This window comes from Myiozetetes cayanensis, unplaced genomic scaffold (assembly GCF_022539395.1).
Source record: "Myiozetetes cayanensis isolate MyiCay16 unplaced genomic scaffold, myiCay2020 scf20-37, whole genome shotgun sequence".
NCBI lineage: Eukaryota > Metazoa > Chordata > Aves > Passeriformes > Tyrannidae > Myiozetetes > Myiozetetes cayanensis.
This window is the reverse complement of record NW_026087412.1, coordinates 2,307,710-2,323,009: the sequence shown is the minus strand read 5'-3', so window position 1 is coordinate 2,323,009 and position 15,300 is coordinate 2,307,710. Positions and strand designations below refer to the sequence as shown.

The window sequence follows — 15,300 nt, the reverse complement described above, 5'->3', positions numbered from 1 at the left end:
ACTCTGTCCCCTTAAATATTGGCAGGTGTTGCAGCTGGATATCCAGGAGCAACAGGGATTTGATGCTGGCACAGGTTGCCCAGAGAAGCTGTGGCTGCCCCGTCCCTGGAAGTGTCCAAGGCCAGGTTGGAGCAACCTGGGTTAATGGAAGGTGTCCTTGCCCATGGCAGGGGGAAGGAATGTTTAAAGTCCCTTCCAACCCAAACTATTCAGTGATTCTGTGACTTGGAATATTGTGGGGGTTGGAAATTCAAGCTGGTAAGATCCAAATCAGCTCACCACAGGTAAACTGGGTTTTTCTGAGGTTTCTTGCTTGGCCTGAATGCGTGGATGAGTTAAAAAAACACTCTGTAGTGCAGAGCTGAACTTGTTCAGGTTTGTTTTCCCGACCATCCCTGGGCAGGTGTGGGTGGAATGGCCAGACAGCTTCCAGAAGGCTTCCAGTCCCAGAGACTTGAAGTTCCTCACCTGTTGCACAGAGAGCAGTGGTGGAATTTAGAGCATTTAGAGGTGGTTTGGTTTAATCTCCCCATCGTGTCCTACAAATGAGTATAAAACTTTTGGCGTGTTCACAAGTGAAAATTAACCTTTGTTGACACCAATTCTCTGCTCGAGACAAACTTCCAAGGGCTTTGGAGGATTCATTGACTTCTGAGGAGAGAAGCAGGTGTTTTCCTTAATGTTAATGGATACACCAGGCTGATGTATTCGCACTTGTCAGTGCTTTGGATGTGTTAATGCGGGTCACATTCCAGCGGGGCAGCGAGGGGGAAGGTCAGCTCCTCTCCCGGAGCTGCTCCTGCTGCCACGGCGGCTCCTTCAAAGGGAGAGGAACGCTGAGCTGACTCAGTGACGGGCACATTTAGTTGCACTGTGTTTATTTTATTAGTGAGACCTTGTGGAAGTGTGCTGCCACTTGGGAGTGAGCCAGGCGAGCCTCCAGCGCAGCAAACTGATGGCTAAATACCCAAAAAACGTGGAATTCAAAGGTGGTTTCCTGTGTCTGTTCCATTTTGGCCTTTAGGGAATAACAACGTCTTCCTTTCTCCACAGCTCCCTGAAAGGAGAGTGCAGACAGTTGGTGGTCTCTTCTCCCAGGTAACAAGTGACAGGACAAGAGGAAACGGCCTCAAGTTGCACCAAAGGAGATTTAGGTTGGATATTGGAAAAAATTTCTTCATGGAAAGGGCTGTCAAGCACTGGAACAGGCTGCCCAGGGCAGTGGTGGAGGGATTTAAAAGCTGCGTGTAGATGTGGCACTTGGGGATGTGGTTTTAGTGGTGACACCGGAGTGCTGGGTTAATGGTTGGACTGGATGATCTTGGAGGGCTTTCCCAACCTAAATGATTCCAGGATTTGTGATCCCCTCTGCGAGGGTTTCTCCTGGTCAGCCCTTGCTGCTGTTCACCCAACTCCTGTGTTCAGTCACTCCTCTAACACAGCAAACCCCCAGCCTTGCCTCGTTTCATGCAGAGCAGTTCTGGTATTGATGAGGCCTCAAGAATTCGGGGACAAACTGCATCCACGGGGCTGGAGTGCTGGTCCTTTGGCTTTTCACTGGAGTGGTGGGGAAGGAGTGCAGCCTGTACAGCATCACTGGGACATTTTTTGTACCTGTTCATTTGCGAGGCACCAAAACTGAGGTGGTTCAGCTCCTGGGGGAGCAGAGGGGCAGGAGGCAGCAGAGCCCACACTGCCCACCCAGGCGCCTTTGGAAGGGCAATTCCTGCTGCCAGGTTGTTTAATGATAAATGCCCTCGGGCTGCTGACGAGTTACTGATTGAGTGACTGTCCATGTGAGGCTGAGGATGAAGAAGGAGGCAGAGGGATGATGGAGAGCAATTCCACTGCAGGAGCCATTTCCCCTTCACAGCAGTTCAGCCTTGCTGACCTTGTTGTGGTGGTGGCTTATTTTTCCTTAAACGTTGGCGTGGGAATATGGGTAAGAGCCTTTTTTTTCTCTTGTTCATTTCTGCTTTCTTGTTTGAATGGTGGTTTTTTTTTCAGGGCTGGCTTTTCAGTGAAAGCCTCCTTTATTTTCTTGCAGTTTTCACTTGTGTATTTTGTGTGTTGTGGGTGGGGGAGCCAGGCTGGGAGAGCTGGGGATGTTCACCTGGAGAAGAGAAGGCTCCAGGGAGACCTGAGAGTCCCTTCCAGGGCCTAAAGGGGCTCCAAGAGAGCTGGAGTGGGACTTTGGATGAGGGGGAACGGCTTCAAACTGGCAGAGGGCAGGGTTAGATGGGATATTGGGAAGAAATTCTTCCCTGTGAGGGGGTGAGGCACAGGTTGCCCAGAGAAGCTGTGGCTGCCCCATCCCTGGAAGTGTCCAAGGCCAGGTTGGACAGGGCTTGGAGCAACCTGGACTGGTGGAAGGGGATGGAATAAGATGACCTTTAAGGTCCCTTCCAACCCAAACCATTCTGGGATTCTGTGGTTTGCTCTGTTTGTGCAAACCCTCTGCCCCTTTCACCCCCTATAAAAGGCTCCTACAGCCTGGGAACAAGGTGGAATCAGCACAACCCTCTGTGTGCTGGGTGTGAGCAGCTCTGCCCAGTGACTACTACAAGGTGTTGAGCCAGATGCCCTGATAACAGAGACAACCCTCAGCTGCAGCAGCTTCACACAAAGACTCTCCAAACCCATTTATTCTGCCCTGCAGAAAAATCCTGGCCAAAGCTGGGCCCTCTTAGCCAACCTGTCTGCTGGGGATGGCACAAGGACAGGCACATCCCCTCGTGCTTCCCCCTCTCAGGGAGCTGCCTTTGCCAGTCATGGCTCCAGGTTCCTGGGGTGCAGCCACCCTTTCGTGTAATTAAGCTCGAGTTGCAGAGCTCCCATTAATTACTGAGTCTCCTGTCTCTTGGCTTCTTGTCTGGGAGACTTGGGTCTTGGTGTCTTGTCTGGGTTTTTAGGGAAAGGGTGCTCTGTGCTGATCTTTCCTCCTCCCAGTCTTCCTGCAGGGTGAACAGGAACACGGTCAGTGGCTATTTCCTTGCTGGCAGAGACATGGCCTGGTGGCCAGTAAGTAGACACTTCTCTGTCCCTCTCGTGGCACCCTGGGCACAGGGACATCCTGGGCACCACTGTCCCTCCCACCAAATCCCCTCCCTGCTTCCTCCACTGCCCACGCTTTCCCCCACCCTGCCCACCTCCTACTGCCAGGAATTGTGTCCTTGGAGCTGCATTTCCCTTCTCCTTGCACGAAGGGTGCTCAGAGCTTGGGGAGGGATCCTTGGAGTCCAACATCCATCTCCACCGTCCCTGCGTGCTCCTGGTTGCTCCAACAAATCAGGGTTGTCCCAAGTTTGATTTTTTCCTTCTTATTTTGATGCAATCCTGACAAACTGGCTGTAGGTCCTTCCCATGTCTGGTACTGGCTCCCCCCAGGAGGGGCAGGGTGAGTGGCCACCTTGACAAACACACCAACACTCCTCATCCTCCTGAAGTCCATCCCAAACCCACCAGAGATGTCCAGATGAGCTGGATCATGGGCATGATGGTTCCTAGGACTCACAGCCACCTGAGTTTTACCTATTAAGGGATTTTCTTGCCAAAAAAAAAAAATCCCACATGGGGGCCCTTTGGCCACGCTTTGTTTCAGAAGTGGAAGGGAGATCTGTGCCCTGTTGCTCCCGTTCAGGCATTATTTTTCCCCTCCTCCTCCTTCTCCTGAATTATCCCCTCGGGGCTGTGCTGGTGGGGAAGCCCCAAAGCTGGTCCGTGGGGGTCCAGCGTTTGGGCAGCTGCAGCCTCTCCTCTGCTCCCCCAGATCGGGGCCTCGCTCTTTGCCAGCAGCGAGGGCTCCTGGCTCTTCAGAATCGCTGTCGCCGGCTTCGAGTGGAATGTAAGAAATGTGTCATTAAGGAAATGAGTTTGTCGCAGCAGCAGATGGCCCATTTCACTGTCTTGAAAGGCTTAGGAGGAGCCCCGTGCAGGGGGTAATTAACACAGCCCTGCTAACTCAGCTTCTCCAGCTCGTGTGTACGGGGAGCTTGGAGTCAGCTCAGCTCCACGTGCTCAGGGAAAAGGACACTTTGGATCCAGTTTCCTAATCCAGCCCCTGCAGACCCTGACAGGGAAGTGACTGAATAGGTCACCCATTCCCTGCTTCCCTGCACGTTGTATCCAAGGTCCTTGGGTTCTGCAGAAAAAAAAAAAAAAAAAAGGCATTTGGCTTGTGTGGTGCTCAAGGGGTTGGTGGGAAATGTCTGGTCAGGAGCTGAAGGGCTGAGGGGAGCAGGTTCCTGCTGGCAGGGGTGCTGGGGGGTCTTCACCACAACCCTGTGCCTGCAGTCTGAAGCCATTTGGGGGTGTAAATGTGCCCTCAGGGGTGAGCCAGGGTCAGGCCAGGAGCAGAGCCAGGGTCTAGGACTGCAGTCAGTGTGGAGCTGCAGCAGGATCCATGTTTTTTCTGACTGTGCCACATTCCTCCTTCCCAACAGGCGACTTCTGCTCTTCTGGCACTCGCCTGGGTGTTCGTGCCAGTCTGCATCTCATCTGGGGTATGTACAGCTGTCCTGGGCCTGCTGTGGGGACCCCTGCTCCCAGGGGGACTGTCACCACTGTCCTGTGGGACTCCTGAGTCCTGCTCTGGGCATACTGCTGTCCTCTTGCCCCATCCCTGGAGGGTGGGCCCTGGACAGGGCAGTGATCTCTCTCCCCCCTGCAGATTGTCACGATGCCCGAGTATCTCCAGCGGAGGTTTGGAGGGGAGAGGATCCGGGTGTACCTCTCCAGCCTGTCGCTCCTGCTCTCCATCTTCACCAAAATCTCAGTGAGTAGCTCCCCCTGAACTTGGTCACAAATCCACAACTGATTTCTAGCTATCAAAAGGTTAATTTGGGGCTCAAGCCTTGTGTAACCAAATCCGGGGAGAGCGGATGCTCCAAGAGGCAGTAGGACAAGTGGGAATTTGTGGGCAGGGGCTCTCTGTGACACCCCATGAGTTCTTAGGTAGATCCAGCAGTGATGTCCCTGTCCACGTGGTCCAGACAGGGCATGTCAGGATTCCCAAACCCCCCTTGTAGCAGAGGTTGTGGGTGAAATGTGCTCCGAGGTCTGGGTTGGTCTCCGTGCTCCGGCAGTGATGCTTTCCAGCATCCCCAAGGGAGAGCCAGGCACTGAACTGGGAATGCTTTCATTGCTTTAGGGAGCGTGGGTGGGTTTTCTGAGGAGAGGAAGCCTTGCTGCAGCTGTAAGATATTCAAGCCTGTAAGATATTCAAGCCTGTACAGATAGGGCCTGATTTCCAGGCACTTTTCCACAGGGATGTTTTCCCCTCATTTTGACCTCGTTCACAACTCCCCCGTGTGCAGCCTCCGCTCACGCTGGTAACCATGGGGAAGAGTTTATCCGAGGTAAAACAGTCAAAGAGCCTGTGATACCAGGTCTAGGGCAAGCAGGAGAGAGCCGGGCACAGACAGCCCTGGGGGGCTGGAGACAGCGAGACAGAGATCAAGAGCAAAGAGCTCCAAAAACCTGGAGAGAAAACCTGCCGGAGGGAACAACCCAGCTCTGCTGGAGCAGGTGGATCCGACCTGGGCTCTGCTGGGGCTGAAAGAAAAGTGCTTTTGCAGGTGTCTGGCTGCAAGAGAAGTGCTTTTGCATGAGGCTGGCTGTGAGCAGAGGCTGGCTGAGGCAGGAGGGGCATTGTTGCTGTGTCTCTCCCCACGTCGAGGCGCTCAGCGCCTGCCTCTGCACTTGGCAGCTCCAGCAGCCTGGCTGGATGCAGCATCTCTCCCTGCACGGTGTCTCTGCAGCCCCAGGCCCTGGGCTGAGCTGTCGGGGGGATCCTCTGGGTCTCCCTCCGAGGGATGTGGAGGCTGGAGCAGCCCACAAACAGGGCTCGCTGTGCACACCCATCAGCACACAATGCCAAGGGAGGGGCTGTGTCTGCCTTTGACAGAGCCCAGCGCTGCTGAGGGGATGCCCCCTGTCTCCTTCCCAAGCTGCTCTCTGACCTTGGGCAAGGAATTATGCTTTGGGATTAACAGACAGGAGGCAGGGGGGGTGGCAGCCCTTTCCCCATCCCTGCTGGCTCAGGGCTTCCAGAGTGGCAGAGGTGATGATGTTGGTGACTCCAGTGGTGCAGCTGCCACCTGTATTTCCCCCCACAAAACCATGGCCTGTCCTGCTGGAGTGCATTCTTCCCATAAAAGTAATAATCTTTATATCCTAATCATATACACTGTTGAAAATCCTACAGCATTATTCCTGAAATCATCTTGGTGGCTCCTGGAGCGCCACTTCAGTTTGCAAGTGTGGGCAGTGATGCTCTGATTATTCCCTGAGGTCCAGTAAACTGTTGTCCCTGGTTCCCTTCCTGTGTCACATCTCTCCCCTGCTCCCATCAAAGACCCAGGAGGAGCTTGGAGGAGATGCTGGGGCACGTTTGTCTGTGGTGCTGGGTCCTGGTTCTGTGATCTGCAGGGAATCTGTGGCACTCACACAGATCCCTGCTGGTGTTCAAAAGGAAAAGTTGGAAGCTGGGGTAGGATTTCTGCCGGGGTAGTTTGTCCTTGCTGGGCTGGAGAAGAGACCATTGATAGTTTGAGGTTGCCTTTGAGTCTCTTTCTAGGCTATCAACCATGTCCGCTCTTCTCTTACCAGATGGTGCCCCACCATGCCAGGGGCTGTGCTTGGTCCCTTTGGTCTCCAGTCTTCTCCGTGGCTTTGCCCAGGGGGATGGATGTCCTACAAACTCATCCTTAGCTCGGGAGATGGTTGTGCTGTTGACCCTTGCCCAACACCAGATGACCCTGTAGATGACCCCTGGGCAGTGTCTGCTTCAGCTGGGAACCTCTGCTGTTCTCTGGGCCCTTGTCAGCATAACCTTGTGTTTAGAGCCCCATGGGCACTCCCAAACTCCTCTTCCCGAGCCTTTCCTCAGCCAGTGCTGCAGTTTCTTTGGTCTGCTGAGCTTTCTGTGATCTCTGAGTCAGGCAGGATGCAACAGCAGAGGAATCAGCCTAATAAGGAGATTATCTTGGCATCTGGCTCCATTCACAGCAGAGCCCACAGACAATGGCTGTTTCCAGCAGTGGGTTGGGATGAATGTCTGCAGACACAGGGGCGTTGCCAAACTGGCCCAGTGTCCCCATGTCCCTGTCCCCAGTGGTGGCCGCAGCGGGGAGTGTGGGAGGGGAGTATGAAGCTTCCAGCAATTAGGCAGGGCTGTCTCCTGGGGAGTTTCCTTTTGTCCTTGCTGAGGGCTGCCTCAAAGCCCGGGATTAGCTGGGCTTTTCCTGCCCTCTCTCCCTGCAGATGTTGCATTTATGGATGGATCTCTGCTCCACATTCTCCCAAGCTGAGACACGGAGTCACTGCTGGTCCCTTGGCTCTTCTTTTGGGGCAGGAGGGATGACAGTCCCTCCTTTTACTGGAATCCCTCCTTTTACTGGAATCCCTCCTTTTACTGAAATCCCCCCTTTGTTGGACCCCATCTTTCCAGGTTTCATGGCAGGGTGCAACAGGGCAGCCCAAAATCCCACTGAGAGATGTCACCCCTCCCAGGTAGGAACACGGGAGGAGCCCCAGCCCTGGTGAAGAGCCCCTGGAGACTCCTCTGTACCCTGGGTAACTCGTTCTACCGAGGCTTTGGCTTCACCAGTTGTTAATCCCAAGCTGTCTCCAAAGCCAGTTTTCATTGGGAAGGCATTAACAACGTTGGGTAAGAATGAGTTTCCAAGTGAGGTCACCAGTGGAGGCAGGGACCTCTCTGGATTATGAAGCCTGACTTCAAAGGCTTCTCCCCCTCCTTTTAAGGTTGAAAGGACTTATTTTATGAATAGGTCATGCCTGGTTTTAATGAGCTTGTTTTTGTATTTGGGATGTCTTATTAACAACTCGGTCACATGTGCTTTTATTTTTTCCCACCCTTGCAGAATTAGCAGGAAGGGAGGTGGAGGCACCTCTGCTTCCTCATAGCAAAGCCTTCCACTCATTTGCAGACGACTGCAAAAATGATTAAGCATTGAGAAAGCCGGGAGAAGCAATGATGAAATATCTTGTCCAGGGGATGAATCTTCCAGCTGGGCTGTGGGGAAGGGCTGCTGGAGAAGCAGGAAGTCCCAGGGGAGAAAAACTTCCTGGCTGGCACTGACGTGACAACTGATGGATCCCTCTGAGGGATGTGAGGAGCTCTGGAAGGCACCAAGGATGCTTGGCTGGCACTGTGCTAGGAAGGCTTAAAATATTTTGGGTTCCCACTTCAGGTTGTGCTGTGAGGAGATGGCTGAGGGACCGTGGCTGAGGCGTTTCTGCCTCGTCGCTGAAGCTTGCACTGTGTGAATGGTTTAGGTGTCCTTTTGCAGGGTTCTTGGTGGTATTGAGCTGTGGTTGGATTGCACTTGGGGAGGAAAGGCATCAAGGAGCCGCTGGTAGAGGTTATGGCACGGTTACCCATTAGCTGGTTCCTCTTCAAGAGGTCATTCCAGGGCTGAACTCCCTCTTGGTGCTGACAGGGACTCTCCCAGACACATGGCCCATCCCAGGGGCAGCTGAGGGCACGTAGTACCTCCCTTGGGAATGCTGGGCATGGCTGTGGTGTGAAGCCTGGTTCAGATGTCATGGTGTAAGTGTTCTTCTGGTGGGTTTGACTTGATTTAATCAAGGTTCTGCCTAACTGCTGTGGGCTCACCTGCTGGGGAACGGCTTTTGTGCTGTGCTGAAGCTGGGCATGGGCTCACCTACAGGATTTTGGGCTGATGGAGCCAACACACACCTTGGCTTTCCCACTGCATGATCCAGCACGGCCCCTCTCCATCACTGGCGGAGGATCCTCAGCTCCTGTGTGGGAGCGTCCCGGAGCAGTGCTGGGAGGAGGGAGGGCAGAGTTGGGGCAAGGAGGTGTGATATGGGAAATGACTCCGGTCCTACACCTTACTAATCCCAAGAGACTGCTCCTGCATGATTGGGCAAGACAGCCCTGCTGCTGGGGGATGGTTTTTGGGAGGTGTGTGAAGAGAGATGTCAAATCAGAGCTGATGCCTTGGCTGTGGGAACCCGTCACAGCTCCGGGCGAGGGTGTGGAGTCGGCTCGTCGTGCCTCTTCCTGCCCCTTCTGGCCTCATTCCCTTCTCCAAACAAGGTTTTTGTGAAGGTGCCCCAGCTGAGCGTGGGGATGGCTGAGCTCAGCTCTGGGTGGAGATGTGGTGGTGGCACTGCCACTGCCACTGTGCCTGGTCCTGTCCTGCTTTTGTTGGAGTAGGTGCCCCTGCTCCAAGGCTCTGCTTTCCATCTCATCTCCCCCAAACCACGGCAGCCCCCACGTGTGTACAATGATGGCTGGAGCTGCCTGCTCTGCTCCCTTGGGGCTGTGACACCCATCTGCAGCGGTGACATGGCCACCCACCTGAGACCCTCGGCTTCAGGAGTGTCCTCCTGGAATGATGTCAGACAAAGTTCCATGGAGACCTCACTGTGGCCTTCCAGTGCTTAAAGGGGCTTATAAAAATGAGGTAGAGTGACTTTTTATGTGGGCAGACAGTGATTGAACCAGGGGGAATGGTTTTAAATTAAAAGAGGGATGGTTGGATATCAGGGAGAAATCCTTCCCTGGGAGGGTGGGCAGGCCCTGGCACAGGTTGCCCAGAGAAGCTGTGGCTGCCCCATCCCTGGAAGTGTCCAAGGCCAGGTTGGACAGGGCTTGGAGCAACCTGGGCTAGTGGAAGGTGTCCCTGTCCCTGGCAGGGGGTTGGAATGAGATGAGCTTTAATGTCTCTTCCAACCCACACCATTCCAGGGTTCTGTGTCCTCCCTGAACCCACAGAGTTGAGTTGGCTGCTTCCCTGCTGTGCTGCTCTTGCAACAGCCCTTGGGTGGTGGATGTCACCTGTCCCAGACCTCCTGTTCCTTCTTCCACTCCCAGACAGACCTGTACTCTGGGGCCTTCTTTGTGCAAGTCTGCCTGGGCTGGGACCTCTCCCTCTCCACCGTGCTCGTGCTGGTGGTCACAGGGCTCTACACCATTGCAGGTGGGTTGCTCATCATCCACTGGCCTCAGTTGTTCTGCTTCTTTTATTGAGCCACACCACTTACCCCCTCCTGCTTTTATTTTGTTATTGTTGTTTTTGGAAGGTTTCCTGGGGTTTTTACCAGTGGGGTTCATATCCCTGCCCCAGCCAGCCAGTTATCTGAGCAGCCTTCTGGAGAGTCAGCTCAGGTGATGAGTCAGCCCATGACCTCTCCTTTGTCTTTACATCTTTTCATTTGTAATAACTCCTCCCCCACCATGTACTTAAACACTTTCTTGTGTGTGCACCTATTTGTAACAGCAATAATCAGGGCTTCTCCTGTTACAGGACTATTATTATGGAATCTACAACCCCGAGAGCCCTTTACTCAACTCCTTTCCCTCCTTCTTGCCCTGCCCTCAGTGCAACCTGCTGCCCTCTCTCCACAAAGCTTTTAGGAATATTTCTTGCCCCGTTGTGGGACCGGCTGTTTTTGTGCAGGGTCAACAAATAGGTTCCTTCTGTGATGCAGAGGTGATGAGGGTTTGGAGCTGGGAATCGTGGGTTCCTGGCTCCCAGCCCCACTCAGACCGTGGGACTGTGTGTCCCTGCCAGCCCTTGGGGTTATTATGTTTGCTGGGACATTCCCTGCCCTGGTAGTGCCAGTGGAGACACCCAGCAGTAAATTTTCCCTCCTTATCTCACCCCGGCCATCGAAAGGGGAAACGGTTTAAGTGTATCCACAACGGGGTGGATTTTGCAAGACTTGGGGTTTTAAGCAAATCCCGTCTCGGGGTTTTTCCTGCCCACGAGGCTTGTTGTGATGTGAGGCAGCTCAGTGTGAGCTCAGGCAGGTGTGATCATTGCATCACCCTGATCCTGAGAACATCCCTCCAATCCTGACTGTGCAGCTCTGAATTCCCAGGATGTGATTCAGTGACTGGGGTTGAAACCCGCTCCATTTTTGACCCATTTTCTTCAGCTCTGCTACTTTTTAATGCTTTTTCTCATGTGCTGAGTGATTGGTTTCTGGCTGGGTAAGCAGGTGCTGGGTGTGCTGCAGGTCTGGGGGGAAAGCTTGGGATGGGAAGGGAGAAATGCTGCTGGCTGTATGGCCAAGGGGCCCCACAAAGCACCATGTGCTGGAAAAAAAAACCCTGTAGGGCTTGGAGGAGAGCTGAGGGTGTACAAAGGAGAAACTGGTGTTAGACAGAGGTTGGTGAATGATGAGATCAATGTCCTGAGTCTGCTGCTGGAGCACCCAAAGAGCTGGGGCTGGCTGGCATCCTCCTGTTTGTGTGGAGATGTGGGGCTGCATCCCTCCTGCCATCCCTTGGCTTCTCTTCCCTGACTGTCCAGCAACCCCTTGGATCCCCTCCCTGTCCCTGGTGAGGCTGCAGCCCCTGTGGCTTTTGGCTGCTCCCCCCACCCCACCTTTGGGGGTGCTGTTCCCTCCTCGACACCGGAGCCACTGAGGAGCTGCTCCCCCTTCCCACTGCAGCCCCCCACCACCAGAGTGTCAGTAGGTTGAGGCTGGTGACAGGTACATCCCCGTGGGAAGCTTTATTAGGACATTCTGACTGTTCCAAGCTGGAATGTGGCAGTATTCCTGACCCCCTGCCTTGCTCTCGTGCAGGGGGCTGGCGGCACCCACGCGCTGCAGACGCTCATCGTGCTCCTGGGAGCCATCGTGCTGGCAGTGAGAGGTAAGAGCTGCTCTAGGGGACCCTCCCTCCTCACTCAGCGGGTCTTGGAGGTAAATAAAAACACTCAGTCTGAGCCATCTCTTGGACAAGATGCCCAGCAGGACTTCTGTCCATGGCAATCACCTCAATGAAGTCTGTGGGGCCCCTGTGTCCCCCCTGCTCCCCCCCTGTGCCATTCCTGCAGGTGCAGATGCCATGGAGAGTCCCCCTGGTGTCACCCCCAGCAGTGGTGACATTCCTGTGGACACGGTGGCTCCACGTTTGCCTCTCACTCTGAGGGGCTGATCAAGTGTTTGACAGCAAAGCAGAATTCCCAGTTGTGCTCCGGGTGTTTTGGTGGGGTCTTCAGACAGGATCCCGCTGCCTGGGGACGTGCACGGCAGAAGGTTGGTGCTGGAACAAGGCACGGCTGCAGGGGTGGGATGAGGAGCACGGTGCCGTGCCCTGCTCTCGCTTGGAGTGATTATAGCTCACCACCAGCCCTTCCTGAACCCCCAGCACTGTTGTGTCTCCCTAAATTCAGCCTCAGAGCATCCTTGCGAGGACGGGAGCTTTCATCAGCCGGTGTCTGCCATCGGGGCTCCTGGCCCTGGGGAGCAGGAAGCAAGAAGTTAAGTCCCAGCTTCAAAGGCAGGTGTTTAACTACAGAGGATGATTTCCAGAGGCGCTCCTGAGATGACTTCCACCATCTCCTGGAGAAGGCAGCTCAGGCAGGCAGGTAGGAAAGGCTTTGACCCCAGTGCTGGGGAGGTGGGAGCAGCCCCAGAGCCGTGACCAGCCTGGCTGCTCCCCTGTGCCAGAGCAGAGCTCGCCCCTGGGCGAGCCCTTGGACACAGCAAGGTGCATTTACAAGAAACAAATGAAAGGACAGAGACTTCCTGGAGAAGGGACAATAACACTTAACTACCCCAGCAGCAGCAGGGAGCTGCTCCAGGCAGCGGAGCTCGTTGCCTGTCGAGGCAGAGCAGAGCAGTGGCTGCAGCCTGTGCCTTAGACGTGGTGCCTGGATGTTGTGGAGCGTTGTCTGGAGCTGTCCTTGGCCGTGGGGCTCTCTGGGGCTTGTCTCTGCCAGGCTTGGCTGGTGCAGCTGCACGGAGCCAGAGGAGGAGGGCAGGTAGGCAAAGCCTGGAAAATCCCCTCTGGCAGCTGCAGAGCCCGGCTTGTTTTGGCTTTGCTACCTGCAAGCGTGGCACGGTGTGTGCAGGGGGGTGAGGGGGCTTGGCAGAGGGACTGAGCCAGGGGAGCCAGGAGAAGACAAGCTGCTGGTTGCACAGGTTTTTCCTCAGGTCTCAGGAGGCCTCAGGACCTGGAGGTGGGTGTGCCCCAAAGGTGTTCACTTTTCTCCAGCTTCTGTAAAGCTCAGCTAATAAAGGACACTCTCAATAGAATCATGGAATGGTTTGGGCTGGAAGGGACCTTAAGGCTCATCTTATTCCATCCCCTGCCATGGGCAGGGACACCTCCCACTAGCCCAGGTTGCTCCAAGCCCCTTCCAACCCTTCCAGGGATGGGGCAGCCACAGCTTCTCTGGGCAACCTGTGCCAGGGCCTCCCCACCCTCACAGGGAAGAGTTTTTTCACTTTGGTGAACAGAAACCTTGGCAGTGCCATTGGTGGCTCTGCTCAGCTCCGGCAGACTGTGCCATCCTGCCACCCAGCCTGGGAATGTTAATCCCAGCAGAGCCCATGGGCTGCATCCCGGCATCTGCAGGCTCAGCTCCCGCTGCCCGGAGGATTTTGCTCCGCTCTTCCTTCTTGGCAGGCGTAGGTGCCGTGACTCGCTGGTGAGCACCTCTGGGAAGGGAGCAGGCTCTCACCCCCGGGCACCAATCTCTGCTTTCAGCACTCGGCCTCTGCCTCTGGAGAGCCTTTGTTGGTGCCCAACGCCCATGCAAAGCTTGGGAGTAGCCGGCGCCTGGATAAACCAAGTGCTGGAGGGGGGCCAGGGCTGATTGTGTAAGAGCAGGAGGAGTTCCCAAACGCTGACTCCCTGTGAAACTCGGGAGGAGGGATTGCGAGGGGGGACACGGTGGGTGATGCCCCTTTGCCAGCTCCCCAAAAGCCTCAGGTCAGGGGGACACCCCGGGATGAGGACAGGGCTGTAGGCTGGTCATGGAAATGGGAGGACTGGAGAGGGAGGGCTGTCCTCTGGCAGGGGGGGACAATGGAGCAGGATGGGCGGCTTGGAAATCGGGATTTGTTCAAGCTGGCATTTGATGGTGATCCCAGTGCCCAGCACCTGATGCCTGAGGGGTTTGGTCTAAAGACAGCAGTGCTTGTGGGCACGGTCCTGTGGGAGGGAAACTGCTCAGGAGCACATTCCCACCTCCTGCTGCTGCACTGGAGGGGCCCAAGCTGAGGGTCTGGATCGTGTGGATGGAAGGGATGCAGGCTGTGACAGCTGGACCAGATTTGGAGAAACCCAGCTAGGGATGCTCATGGGTCTTGCTTTGAGTCTCCTCCTCTCCAAGAAACCTCCGGAGCCTCCTCCCTGCTGCCGAGCACCAGCAGCTGCCGTGGGTACGGGGGTGCCAGTGCCCCTCCTTGCCCATCTCCCCCAGGCTGCCGTGTGGGTGGCCGTGGTGTGCAGGGGCAGCAGGGCGGGTGCCTCCCCTCCCACCCTCCTCCGAAAAGTGATGCCTCTGGCTCCAAAATTCTCCCACTGGAGGTCCTGGGGGAGCTGCACTCATTCTGTGCCCCCCAGGAGCAGGGAGGTGGTGGGGGGCCAGGGCAGACCCAGGGCTGGTTGGCAGAGGCTGCAGGCAGGAGGAGCATCTGCCAAGGGCTCGGAGGCTCGCTTGCTAGGGCTTGTTCATGGCACAAACTCCTCATCAAGGCTCAGGCTCATACCCTGGATCCCATTCCTAGGAAAAATGCAGCTAAAAGGGTCTTTTTTTCCTTTTTTTTTTTTTCTTTTTTTTTTTTACTGCTTTCTGGAGGTTTGGGGGTGGGGGCACATGAGGGACGCTGGGGAAATGCTCAGAGGAGTACAAAATGTTTGGCTGGACACTTGTGCCAAGGCACCTTGAGCTGCAGTTTCTCGAGTCAAAGGCCACCTAATCTTGCATTTCAGTAGTCCTGGGAGAGGTTTCCCCTGCCCTGGGACCAGGGAGCTTTAATGAACAGGTTGCTTTTACAGTACAAGGTTGAAGGAGTTGGGTCCCTTGAGGAGACTTTGTCCCAGGACTCGGGTCACCCTCCAAAGGGAGGGTGGGCTGCAAAGGGACCTGCTGTGCAAAATGGTAATAGAAGAGTCTCTTAAATAACTAGAAGAAAACACGATCGCGGCCGAGCCCGCCCTGTCTGGGCAGTACTTTGGGGTTAACGAGCTGGTGAGCGTTCTGCCAGCTGATCCCACAGGCAGCTGGGTTTTACCCCGCTCTAACCACCTCTCCCCGTGGTGCTTTCCAGCTTTTAACGAGGTCAGAGGGTACCCCAGCCTGGAAGAGGCCTATCTAAGAGCGGTGCCGTCCAAGGTCGTTCCCAGCACTACCTGCCACCTGCCCAGAGCGGACGCCGTGCGCCTCTTCCAGATCCCGCTCTCTGGAGACCCGCCCTGCACCGTGATGACCCTCGAGCTGTCCGTCGTGGCCACGTGGTACAGGTGCACCGACCAGGTAAATGTAAACGAGAACCCCCCGC

At 55.2% G+C, this 15,300-nt stretch overlaps 1 protein-coding gene across 1 annotated transcript in view; it reads left to right on the top strand.

Moving 5' to 3' along the window:
• The first annotated feature begins 105 nt into the window (after positions 1 to 105).
• The window catches only part of SLC5A10 (solute carrier family 5 member 10), a 38,403-nt gene continuing 23,208 nt past the window's right edge, over positions 106 to 15,300 (top strand). The window contains 8 exon segments of the mRNA XM_050317281.1: positions 106 to 1,942; positions 2,950 to 3,021; positions 3,770 to 3,844; positions 4,443 to 4,502; positions 4,670 to 4,774; positions 9,869 to 9,997; positions 11,602 to 11,659; positions 15,070 to 15,275. Coding sequence (XP_050173238.1) covers positions 1,829 to 1,942; positions 2,950 to 3,021; positions 3,770 to 3,844; positions 4,443 to 4,502; positions 4,670 to 4,774; positions 9,869 to 9,997; positions 11,602 to 11,659; positions 15,070 to 15,275 — 819 coding nt within the window. The 5' untranslated portion in view covers positions 106 to 1,828.